The sequence below is a fragment of the Geotrypetes seraphini genome, chromosome 2 (genome assembly GCF_902459505.1).
Source record: "Geotrypetes seraphini chromosome 2, aGeoSer1.1, whole genome shotgun sequence".
Classification (NCBI taxonomy): Eukaryota; Metazoa; Chordata; class Amphibia; order Gymnophiona; family Dermophiidae; genus Geotrypetes; species Geotrypetes seraphini.
In genome coordinates this window covers 41,473,548-41,486,999 of record NC_047085.1, presented here as the reverse complement: position 1 = coordinate 41,486,999, position 13,452 = coordinate 41,473,548, and the positions used below count along the sequence as shown (strand labels likewise).

General features: G+C 45.6%; 1 protein-coding gene across 2 annotated transcripts in view; it reads left to right on the top strand.

Moving 5' to 3' along the window:
* FER1L6 (fer-1 like family member 6) overlaps positions 1-13,452 on the top strand; it is a 402,024-nt gene that overhangs the window by 256,359 nt on the left and 132,213 nt on the right. For both annotated transcript variants that reach the window (XM_033934878.1, XM_033934877.1), the window contains exons 24-25: positions 8,240-8,401; positions 10,943-11,132. In XM_033934878.1, coding sequence (XP_033790769.1) covers positions 8,240-8,401; positions 10,943-11,132 — 352 coding nt within the window. The remainder of the gene's footprint in view (positions 1-8,239; positions 8,402-10,942; positions 11,133-13,452) is intronic.

The window sequence follows — 13,452 nt, the reverse complement described above, 5'->3', positions numbered from 1 at the left end:
TCCACTTGCACCTGAATCTGCAGCTCTCTCCGGTCTAATCGCAACTTCCCCGCGGCCCTCTTCAGCAACTCGGCAGGGGTGGCGATCAAGACACGCTGCCGACGTCGGGACCTTCCCTCTCTGAGTCCCGCCTATTTTGTTTCAACTTCCTGTTTCCGAACAGGCGAGACTCAGAGAGGGAAGGCCCCGACGTTGGCAGCCTATCTTGATCGCCTGAGGCTGGGAGGAATATTAGTCGGGAGGAACCGCAGTCGGCAGGAAATTTAACTGCCGTTTTGATCTCGCCGGCCCTGCGCGGACCGGCAGAAATTTTCTGCGGACCGACACCGGTCCGCGGACCGGCGGTTGAAGAACTGTGCTCTAAGGGGTGGCTTCTTCATGGGCAGAGTCCCAAGAAGGTGCCACCTGACGAGATTTATAGGTCAGCCATGTGGTCCATTCTCCACACCTTTACTAAATTTTATAGGGTAGATGTGGCAGCTCGTGCAGATGCCACTTCTGTTTTATCAGCAGGCTCCTTTATTCCGACCTGGACTCGAGGAACTGATTTGGTACATCCCACTGGTCAAGACTCATATGCCTTTTGCACTAGAAGGGAAGATTAGGTACTTACCTAGTAGAAAGGTACTTCTAGTAGAATATGAGTGTAGACATTCCTCCCTGTCAAATTTTTATGTTGCTTGCTTACTGTCTCAGACTTAGGTATACTGGGCCTACACTTTATCTGCTGCTGCTCTGGTTCATTGAATTTTCTGGACAGCTCAACAATTTCTAGAAGAATGCCTTCATTGGAGGGGGAGTGGGAGCTGTGGAGGCTATTGTCACACAGTTAAAATTTTTCCTGTTTTGTTAAAAAAAGAATACATGAAATAAGAGAATTCATCTCCGCCTGATATAAGTGTAAGGTTATTTCAGTGTTAGTACCTGCTGCGCTGTGGTATGCATTTTTATATGTTTTTTGTTGTTGTTTTTTTTACAGTCAGAGCAGAATTGGTCTAGACAGGGAGATCCCCATACCCCTCCTGTTTCTTTCTTTTTTTGTAGTGTTTCTTGACTGCTTTGCTCTGTGTTCCTCAGCTCGTACTAATGTCAGAGGAGGTGGAGCCAAAATATGTAGATGATGCCTTCTATACAAATTCACAAATAGGGGTATACAACCCACTAGTCAAGACTCACTAACCACTAAATTACATTCAATTTTATAATACTAACAGGGATGAGGTGTAAAGCTTCTTGTTTCTTTGATGGTGTAACTAGCCTAAAGAAAAATATAGACGCTTCCAACAGCTACAAGAAAGGAAGATTAGGTACTTATCTCGATAATCTTCTTTCTAGTAAAAAGACATACTAGAAAGAAGATTATCGAGATAAGTACCTAATCTTCCTTTCTTGTAGCTGTTGGAAGCTTCTATATTTTTCTTTAGGCTAGTTACACCATCAAAGAAACAAGAAGCTTTACACCTCATCCCTGTTAGTATTATAAAATTGAATGTAATTTAGTGGTTAGTGTATGAATCTTGAATAGCTTCAGAAATTCTAATTCTGTATTTCTGTCTACTCCATGGCTCCTTGTGTGGTCTTCTATGAGCCATTGATCATAGATGCTTTGGGTTGGTATTCTAGACTATTTAATTGGGTAGGAGAGGCTCCTAACTGGTTCAGTGGTGCTCTATGACTGGTATAAGTGCTTGCACCTAAATTATAGGTATGTATTTCACCTGTTATAGATTAGCAGAGGGGGTAATTTGACAAATTGAAAAGTAGAAAATCACTTGGACTAGATGGTATGCATCCCAAAGTACTGATGGAACTGAAAAATGAACTTGCAGAGCAATTGTCAGTAATTTTTCATTTATCTTTAAAATCCAGCATGGTACTAGAATACTGGAGGGTATCCAATACAATGCCAATTTTTTTTTTTTTTAAGATTCCAGTGGTGATCCAGGAAATTTTAGACTGGTGAGTCTGGCATCAGTACCAGACAAACTATTATAAAGAACAAAATTACAGAGCATATACATAAGCATGTATTAATGAGACAAAGACAACATAGATAGTCAAGGGAAATAGTGCCTCGCCAATTATACTACATTTCTTTGAAGGGGTGAATAAACATGTGGATAGAGGTGAGTAGGTTGGTACTGTGTATCTGGATTCTCAAAAGGCATTTGACAAAGTACCTCATGAAAGACTTCTGAGGAAATAGAAAGTCTTGGAATAGAAAATAATGTCCTAATATGGATTAGAAACATAGAAACATAGAAAGATGACGGCAGATAAGGGCCATATAGCCCATCAAGTCTGCCCACACTATTTACCCACCCCCTTAAGTCTTCTGACCCCTTAAGTATAATTGTAATTATACTGTCACTCTACTGACCCGCTCATTCAAGTCCTAGTGACCCTATCCCTTGGCATGACCCCGTAGGGATCCCACATGGGTATCCCACTTGTTCTTGAAGTCTGGGATGCTGCGTGCCTCGACCACCTGCACTGGAAGCTTGTTCCAATGCTCGATCACTCTCTCCGTGAAGAAGTACTTCCTTGCATCTCCACGAAACTTCCCTCCCCTGAGTTTGAGCGGATGTCCTCTTGTGGTCGAGGACTAGGAATTGGTTAAAAGACAGAAAACAGAGTAGGATTAAATTGTCAATATTCTCAATGGATATTGATAAATAGTGGGGTTTCCTAGGGGTCTGTGTTAGGTCCACTGCTTTTTAACATATTTATCAGTGATCTAGAGATGGGAATAACTAGTGAGATAATTAAATTTGCCAGTGACATAAAGTTGTTAAATTTCAAGAGGATTGTAAAAAATTGCAAGGCCTGGAGACGGTATCAAAATGTCAGATGACGTTTAATGTGAGCAACTGCAAAGTGAGGTATGTGAGAAAAAGGAACTTGAACTAAAGCCATGTGATACAGTGTTCCACGCTGTGAGTCACCGCCCAGGAAAAGGATCTAGGTCAGTGGTCTCAAACTCGTGGCCCGGGGGCCACATGCGGCCCGCCAGGTACTAGTTTGAGGCCCTCAATATGTTTATCATAATCACAAAAGTAAAATAAAACAAACAGTTTCTTGATCATATGCCTCTTTAGCTATAAATGACAATATTATTATTAAGACTTAGCCAAAAGGAAAGATTTATAAACTATAAAGAGTTTTACCTCATGCAAAATTATCATTTCATTAATAAGACATTAACTATTTTTTCTGAGGCCCTCCAAGTACCTACAAATCCAAAATGTGGCCCTGTAAAGGGTTTGAGTTTGAGACCCCTGATCTAGGTGTAATCATAAGAACATAAGATACCATACTGGGACAGGCCGAAGGTCCATCAAGCTCAGTATCCTGTTTCCAAGAATGGCCAACCCAGGTCCCAAGTACCAGGCAGAAACCGAAAGAATAGCAACATTCCAGAGCTGAGATTGTGATGTCATAACGGCTCATTCCACCAATGCCTAAGAGCCAGCCTCATCAGTGATGTCACAATGGCTTGATTATCCTATATTTGGCTCACATAAGACCACAAGAGTTGCCATACTGGGTCAGACCGAAGGTCCATGAAGCCCAGTATCCTGTTTCCAAGAGTGGCCAACCCAGGTCCCAAGTACCTAGCTAGAACCCAAATAGTAAAACAGATTTTATGCTGCTTATCCTAGGAATAAGCAGTGGATTTCCCCAAGCCATCTCAATAATGGCCTATGGACTTCTCTTTTAGGAAATTATCCAACCTCTCAGTCTAGTGTGTGGCGGCGGTTAAGAAAGCGAATAGAATATTACAAATTAGTATCAGGAAGTGAATGGAAAACTGAGAATACAAAGTTTAGCCAAAGAACGTACTAAGAGTGGAAAGAAATGAGTCACTGCAGGGTCTGTAGGTGACAAAAAGAGCTAAGAAAAAGAAGGAACAGTATGTCAGTTCACTACAGTATGGGAGATCTGGGTTGCAGTTTCCCTTCCAATGAGTATAGTGGGGTCTGGGTATACCGGTCTATTTGCAGTGCTCAGCACGCACCTGACCTTAGCTACTGCGGCATGACTGACTGGGTAGCTTGGAGTCAGCAGAGACTACTAAGGTACCAGTGGAAAGACCCAAGCAAAAAAAAAAAAAAAAAAAAAAGAATAGACTTAGGGTTCCTTTTACTAAGCCGCGTTAGGGCTTTTTAACGCGCGGAACAGCGCACGCTACATTGCCACGCACGCTAGACCTTAACGCCAACGTTGAGCTGGCGTTAGTTCTAGAAGCATAACACGTGGTAATTTCCTGCGTGCGCTAAAAACGCTAGCTCACCTTAGTAAAAGGAGCCCTTAAAAATTACGGGGCTAAAAATAACACAAAGTCTAAATGTGCACACAAAAGACAATCCTGAAATCCCAGTAAACATCAAGTTACCACCTGAATTGAAGAAATTCAACACACAAGTTCCTCAGAATGCCACACCAGATATACGTGTGGTAGCCGTCCTCATAGGAACATAGTAATGTGTGAATATGTTATTTTATAATGTTTCATAATGCTTATAAAATGCAAGTGCTTCAATAAGTTATATAATGGTCATTTTTTAAGAGTTACTGCAAAGGCAATACTTAGCTTTGTGAAACTGGGCCTGCCTCAATCCCCACCTAAAAATAACGAGCATTTGGTAAATTTCACTGAAGAAAAACTATTGGCTGAGCTCCAGCGGTTGCTTTCCCTATGATGGCAAACTGGATTTTCTGGGACATGGTTTCTACATTTCGGAGCCCAACCCAGCAGCTGTGTTGTCCTGAGCACAATCTCAGCTGGAATTAGCTGTTTCTGCTGTGTCACTTCCTATTGAGGATCTTGTAAATTCTCATTCTGTGCGCAGCGGCTCATTCTGATGATTTCCCAGTCAGGTCAGCTTTTATTACGTGAAGGGAACCGAAAGCCTGGTTCAACACAAAACCTTCCTTTATGAGATTTCAGGTTACACTTTTCCACCATGAATATATCATTCTTGAAGATAATAAGTCAAAGCGTCGAGACAGGACATGAAGGCAACCGCTGTAAATGCACCGATGAGCCACAGAAGTAATGCTGCTGTTACTGTTATGCTATGAGGAAAAGGATGGATCCTTTGGGGGGCCAATATTCGAGACCAATTATGAGGCTGGCTGCAGTTGCTGACTGCACGGGTGCTTTGTTCTAAAAATGCCCAACACTTATACTGCTAAATTTCGGTCATATAAATCATTATGGGGATAATTCTATAAAGAGGATGCCAACCTTTAGGTATCCAGAATACACATAAATGACCAGCGTGCCATCATATATGCACATTTGTGCACATATGTGTGTAAATGTCAATATTCCAGCTGTGCACTATTGTAATGGTTCCTAAGTCACACCTCGTGTTTTCAGGTTATCTGCAATGAATATGCATGAATTTATTTGCATACACTGCCTCCATTATATGCAAATCTCATGCATATTCATTGTAGGTATCCTGAAAACCTGACTAGCCAGTGGGGACTCCAAGATCAATTTGGGAAACACTGTGCTATTCCATAGTATAAACTGGTGCCTAAAAGTTATGGCATGTGGGTGGGGTGCACAGTCACATGTAGAATACTATATTTTGTGAGGTGTTTTATCATTCTAGGCAAAAGCATTTCTACCACATAGCTTGAGGGTGCTGCTGAATATCCCCTCAGACAGTCCAACTAAAAAATTATTTATTCAATTTTCTATACTGTTCTCCCAGTAAAACTCAAAATGTGAGTTTATTCAGGTACTCAAGCATTTTCCCCTGTCTGTCCCAGTGGGCTCACAATCTATCTAGTTTACCTGGGGCAATGGGGGGGATTAAGTGATTTGCCCTGGATCACAAGGTGCAGCGTGGGTTTGAACCCACAACCCCAGGGTGCTGAGGCCTTTGTTTTAACCACTGCACCACAGGGGCAGCACTAGAGGTGGCACTGGGGAGGAGCCCCTGGTTATGCAGGTGTCAGCAATATTCAATGCATAGCTAAGTGGCCTAATTTAGGATAGCTCAAAAACCGCTTAGCTCTGGGGGTGCCAGCACTGAATATTTGGCTGGCACCAGCATAACATTTTAAAAAAACAAAACCCAAACTCTACTACCAGCATAACATTAAAAAAAAACTTAACCCAAACTCTACTAACCCCCCGTTGCCCTTCCCTCAGCCAACAACAAACCTGCGACAAGCACGTAAGGAGTCATGGCAGCCATTTTGAGGAGATGCTGCATGGGGCAGTAAGATTATTATAGATTATTCAAGCAAGTGCATAGAGTAGCGTGTTTTATAGCCTACTTCTGAACTCAGCACCAGGGACAAAGGTAGGCCCAAGGGGCTACCTAGACATTAGGGAAGTGTGCACGTGTGTTTGGGGGGGGGGGTTGGGGGGGCTGGGGGAGCCTTCCAGTAGGGGAGGGGGAGGGGGAGGGGGAGGGGGAGGGGGCCATGGTCAAGGAGGGATGGTCAAGAGCGGGGGGTCGGGATTGGGTTTTGAATTTTAAATTTTATTTTAAAGAAAGAAACAGAAGTTATGTGGGCCTGGCCCAATACTCAGCCAGGGCTGTGTATCTCTTATACGGCTCCAGCTGAATATTGGCCAGGCCCACAGAAGCTCCAGGAGGCCAACCTGCCCAGAAAATTCCCTGATGTTCAGTGTTGGTGTCTGGACATGGCCCAGCACTAAATATTAGGGGGTAATGTAGCTGGTGACAAGCGTTTAAAAGGGTTCTGACCACCGTTGACTGAAAATTGGGGGGAGGGGGGAACACTTTGCTAGTCATGCAGCCGGCACCCAGATTAAAGAGATCCACATGCAACTGCTTACAGGTGGGCACCAACATGGGCAGAGTCTGAGTGAAGAGTGGGCACTGGGCAGAGTTCACACTTACGGTTACCAGATTTTCCGGAGCTAAAATCTGGACCAATGGCCCTGCCCAGTTCTACCCGAGTCACGCCCCTTTCCTCCCCCCCAAAGCCCTGCCCCTTCAGCCTGTTCACTATTCGGGAGGGCATCTGTGCACGCGCTGTGCGTGTTGTCACCACGTTGAATCCACGCATGCGCAGATGTCGTCCTGACATCACTCCCAGCTGGAAGCTTTTCAAAACCAGACAGAGTGCTGGTTTCGAAAAGCCTTCTGGATGCCTGGGCATGTCCTCTAAAAGGAGGATATGTCCAGGGAACTCCGGACTTCTGTTAACCCTACTCACACTTATGCACATAAGTTTGATCCCTGCCCACGCTTCACTCAGAGTCCACCCGCAAACTACACAAGATATCAAAGCTATACATGTAATTACAGAATAGTGTATAGCTGGAATTTTGGCATCTGTACACATCATTGAATGCATGCCAATTACATCAGTGGTGTGGTAAGGGGGGAGTGCGGGGGGCAGTCCGCCTCGGGCGCCGTCATGCTCAGGGCGCCAGCACCCCTCCTCATCTCCGTCCCCCCTTCCCACTCTTCCCCCTGTCACACGCGCACCCCCTTCCCTTCCCGTGTACCTTTTTAATTTTGGCGCAAGCAGCCGCCAACTTGCTGCCCGCGTCGGCTTCGGCGCTTTCTCTGATGTCATTTCTGGGACGTCAGAGAGAGCGCACCGAAGCCGACACGGGCAGCAAGTTGGTGGCTGCTTGCGCCGTCGTTGAAAAGGTACTGGGAAGGGGTGAGCGCGCGCAGCTGGGTGGCAGGGGAGGGGCGCCATACCGCCACAGGCGCCGCTCACCCTCGCTACGCCACCTATTTACATGTATATTTGTCACATGAATGTTATCACCTCCTTTAGAGAATTACTCCCTCAACAAGAACTCAATAAGATAAGACTGAACAGAAGATTTGCAATGAAAATGCTGTCATCTGACTGTTTATTTAACATTAATATTGCTTTATGCGGGTACTATATTGAGTCATTTCTCAAAATCCCGATCAACCATACAATGGCTGAAATCATTTCTTTTTATCCCTTACCCACCCATCCATTTTGCACCTCTCTTCCTCAATAATTCAACCGCTGCAGTGACGGTCCTTCAAGCGAAGGTCACGGCCTACAGCTCCCTAAACCTGAACCTGAAATGTTGCCACATCATTTCCAGTGACCCTCCTGCTCGCAGAGAAATGGCCTGAATTTTGGGAATCAACCTTGTTCCCTGTATGGTAGTGCAGCCGCCGAGTGGCCCTGAGAGGTAACTCTTCGTGGCAATTTTGCTCACTGCTCATCTGGTCTTCTTTCAACAAAGGTCCTGTTCTGGGGGGTCCGTGAGATGAAGAAAGTTCAGCTGCTCTCGGTGGATCGGCCGCAAGTTCTGATCGAGTGTGCAGGGAAAGGGGTGAAGTCCTCTGTCATCCAGAGCTACAAGAAAAATCCCAACTTCAACGTGCTAGCAGACTGGTTTGAAGTAGTGAGTATATTGTGTGTTCATACTCATCCCTCATTCCCTGTCACCACCTTTTTCATCATCTTTGTTTAATGAAAAATCATAGTAAGTATGAAATTTTTAGTAGTCAGTGTTCATTCTATATTTTCTTAATATGGGGGGGGGGGGTCATTTACTAATGGTTAACACACTCTAATGATGCTAGTTCACACTGTCTGCTGCAGAGCCCCATCAAAGCCCAGTGTTGGACATGCTGGGACCAATGTTCCCTCTAAGGATTGATGAGGTGTGTGCAAAAAAAAAAATATGCACGAGCGACAAGTTACATACTCCACAAATTTATGAGCAGGTGCGCATGCGCACTCTTATCTGCGTGTTCTGTGAGGTGTAGGTCCGCGGGCCGCAGGAGTGCGCATGCGCGAGTCCCCAGCCTTACTGGTATGTTCATGCTGTTCTTCGGTCTGCCCTGCTCCTTGCCTTGCCTTAGTGTATTTTTAAGCCGAAAGACGTGGCAGCGGCTCCTCTCAAGATCCCCACCTGCGTCGGAAGTCCGATGCAGTCGGGGATCTTGAGAGGAGCCGTCGCTGCATCTTTCAACTTAAAATACACTAAGGTGAGTAGGGCAGACCGTAGCTTCAAAAAACATTTCAGGCTCCGAGGAGGATGCGCAGGCCTGGCGTCGCCCGAGGAGAACGGCAAGCGCCGAACTCACGCCGCTTCCGTCCCCTTTCGCGGTGCCACGCCGGCACTTGGCCTGAGCCGCCGCCGCCGCTTCCTCTCACCTCTGCCCGCGCTCGATTCCAGTCGCGCCCACTGCGTATTTTAGTGAGCGACACAAGAAAAATTATGAGCGACGCCAATGAAAATAGTGAGCGATCGCTCATGCGCTCAGCTTAGAGGGAACATTGGCTGGGACCCAGGGCAGAAATTTGGGAGGGGCCAATAAACCAGCTACTATATTTTTTCAACTTAAGCCTCTTGTGACTAGGGAGTCCAGACGTTCGGATTTCCACGGACGCGTCCGGGGCTCCGGATGGTATTTCAAAACCCAGCACGTTGTCCAGGTTTTGAAAAGCTTCCCGTCAAATCGCGTCAGGAAGGGGGCGTCTGCACATGCGCGAGCACAACGCAGTGGGATCACACGCACGTGCGCGTGACATCATTGTTTCGCGTCCACGCATGCGAGGAAGCCGTTGGGGTAGGGCTGGGGACAGAACGGGGTGTGGCACAGGCGGAACTGGGCGGGCCTAGGGGCATGGCCATGGGTCCAGATTTTCCTTTGGGAAAATCTTGTAGCCCTAGGTCCAGGGCAAGTGCCCTAGTTGCACCCATTCCTGTAAGCCCTGTGGCAAGTAGTGCGCTCTAACTAGGGTTACCAGAAATCCAGATTTACCCAGACATGTCTTCTTTTCAGAGGACTGCCTGGGTGTCCGGTCAGATTCTTGAAGAGCAGCAGCTTGTTTGGGTTTTCAATCTCAGGGCCACATCTGGAGTGCCTCTGAGCATGTGCGGGCGTGACATGATGATGTCACCCGCATGCATGTGATGTCACGGCATCATATCTGTATATGCTCAGAGGCCCTCCAGATATAGCCTCGAGCGGGAGGAAAGAGGAGACGAGGTTTGCAGGCGGGACTGTGGCATAACAGGGCGTGGCTGGGATGGGGCCGGGCCAGGGCCGGGCCACGTGTCCGGGTTTTATCAGAACAAAATCTGGTAACCCTAGCTCTATTAAATGACCTCCGTATGCCTTGGTGTTTCTCTTTCTTTGGCAATCACTGGGCTCTCTATGTTTCTCTAGAAACATAGAAACATAGAAATAGACGGCAGATAAGGGCCACGGCCCACAATGCCTCTGACACTGAACATAAGCCAATACGCACAGAAATGCTAATCTTGCCCTAAAGTCCTTCATACATCACCTCAACTCTGGCAACCATAAGAACATAAGAATAGCCTTACTGAGTCAGACCAATGGTCCATCAAGCCCAGTAGCCCGTTCTCACGGTGGCCAATCCAGGTCCCTAGTACCTGGCCAAAAGCCAAGGAGTAGCAACATTCCATGCTACCAATCCAGGGTAAGCAGTGGCTTCCCCCATGTCTTTCTCAGTAACAGACTATGGACTTTTCCTCCAGGAACTTGTCCAAACTTTTCTTAAAACCAGCTACGTTATCCGCTTTCACCACAACCTCTGGCAACGCGTTCCAGAGCTTAACTATTCTCTGAGCGAAAAAATATTTCCTCCTATTGATTTTAAAAGTATTTCCCTTTCACTTCATCTAGTGTCCCTTAGTCTTTGTAATTTTTTTTTTTTTAGTTCAAAATTTTTATTGGAGTTTTTAAGAATGATACAAACAACATCTAGAAATCCTAGAAAGGTACAGTCAATATTATCACCGAGTGAAAAATCGATCCACTTGTACCCGCTCTACTCCACTCAGGATTTTGTAGATTTCAGTCATATCTCCCAGAGTGCAAAGTGACATTACCACTCCACAGGGGCCAGTTAGATTCACCATATTTTGAGATCTGACTTATGCATTTTTTTTTTTCTCCTTTGACAGGAATTGCCAGAAAATGAAATCCTGCATCCGCCGTTGAGTATCTGCGTGGTTGACTGGAGGGCGTTCGGTCGTAGCACGCTTGTTGGAACACATACAATAAACTGCCTCAAACAATTTGTAGGTAAATCCAAGGAGCTTCCAGCAATTACTGAAAAACCGCAACAGGAGGACCTAATGAAAGAGTTTGGAGGTAAACACATCCCTCTGCACTGTTAAAAGAGTTTACTAGTGAATCTTATGTGACCCTGTGAGCTCATGATTTCCTTAGTAAGCCACTTGGGCTGGAGCCTTCTCTGCTCTGTCCAGAGACAAGGAGTTCAAAATTAGAAACATAGAAACGTAGAAATAGACGGCAGATAAGGGCCCACGGCCCATCTAGTCTGCCCACCTTAATGTCCCTCCCCTACCTTTGCCCTGTGAAGAGATCCCATGTGCCGATCCCATTTGGCCTTAAAATCAGGCACGCTGCTGGCCTCAATCACCTGTAGTGGAAGACTATTCCAGCGATCAACCACTCTTTCAGTGAAAAAGAATTTCCTGGTGTCACCTCGTAGTTTCCCGCCCCTGATTTTCAACGGATGCCCTCTTGTTGTCGTGGGACCCTTGAAAAAGAAGATATCTTCCTCCGCCTCGATGCGGCCCGTAAGATACTTGAACGTCTCGATCATGTCCCCCCTCTCTCTGCGCTCCTCGAGCGAGTATAGCTGTAATTTGTCAAGCCGTTTTTCGTATGGTAGATCCTTGAGTCACGAGACCATCCGGGTGGCCATTCTTTGCACCGACTCCAGTCTCAGCACATCCTTGCGATAATGCGGCCTCCAGAATTGCACACAGTATTCCAGGTGTAATAAGTGGCTGCACCTGCTGCATATGTGATTTTGAATTTACGGACGGTTGCACATTTAACTGTGCACATTTAAGAAGGGTTGTTACTTAATTGAGGTAAGATAATACATTTTACCAATCCGAAACATAGCATGTGGTAAGAACATAAGAATAGCTTTACTGGGTCAGACCAATGGTCCATCAAGCCCAGTAGCCCTTTCTCACAGTGGCCAATCCAGGTCACTAATCCTGGCCAAAACCCAAGGAGTAGCACTATTCCATGCTACTGATTCAGGGCAAGAAGTGGCTTCCCCCATGTCTTTCTCAATAATAGACTATGACTTTTCCTCCAGGAACTTGTCCAAACCTTTCTTAAAACCAGCTATGCTATCCACAGGGTGGTGATTCCTATGATGATAATATATTTGTGGTGCTGTAAAGAGGAACATTAGTTTTCCAGGCTTCAGTAATACAGATATCAGACCTCAAGCTGTTTCTTAAAGGAGCCATGCACCTCATTTTCATGGCTGAATTGCCAGCAAATAGCTCACGTACCGTAACTTTGCAAGAATCAAACTCTATCAAATATTTGGATTTATCCTGCGATAATGTATTTTGCTGCATGGTAAATGCCACATACTGTATGGAAAGGCAGTATTCCAGCTTTTTAAATAGGCCCTTAAATTAAGTGTTTAGTGCTGTCTATCTTTTCTTTCCCCAGACAAATACCGGGAGGTAAAAACTGGCAAAGTGGAGTAGATGAACTGAACACTTACAGGTTTATTAATAATACAGAAATCATAAAATTAATCCATAAAAACAGCTGGAAATGGTAACAAAATCCCAAATATGTTCCAGTCTGTATGAGAATCAGTTGGTCATCTGTATATGAGAAATACCAACTTGATGTACACGATGGTAGCGGAAAATGATGACCTATGTCCAATAAATCAAATCAGCTGACAAATGGCGTAGCAGCAAAATGGATACAATAGATAAATTGGACCCATAATTTTCTCTCTTTTAATTGGATGCATATATAATATATATAATTTTCTCTCTTTTAAAATGATTCCCTGCCTTCACCTTAATTTGGTGACGGGTCTAAAGCACGCCAGACAATTGCACGCGGACAAAGGAGCTCAGACAAATGTGCACTGGATGTCAGCGCACTGGATTAAAAGTTAAATTTAAAGCGCTCCGAGGGGAGGTGCAGGGGGGGAACCTACCTACTTTACTTAGAAATGTTGGCACTGCGGTTAGGGGTGAGGTGGGGGGAAACCCCCCTCACTTAGAAAGGAAAGTGTAATTTTTCCCTAAAACAGGGAAAAATTACACTTTCCTCTGTAATGGGGGGGGTTTCCTCCTGAACCCCCCCCCCCCCCAACGACAGCACCAACACTTCTAAGTAAACTGGGGGGGTTCCACCCCCCCCTCGGAGCACTTCAAATTTAACTTTTAATCCGGTGCGCTGACGTCCTGCGCGCATTTGTCTGAGCTCCTTTGTCTGCGTGCGATTGTCCTGCACGCTTTCATCTATGTACCCCTTAATTCATACATCAAACAAACAAATAGGACAGAGGACCAGTTGTGTAGTAAGGGGAGGGAGGCCGCCCTGGGCACCTGTCCTCCTCTCCGCGCCCCTTCCCTTCCCCCGTACCTGGACCCATGCCTAGAAAGTGACA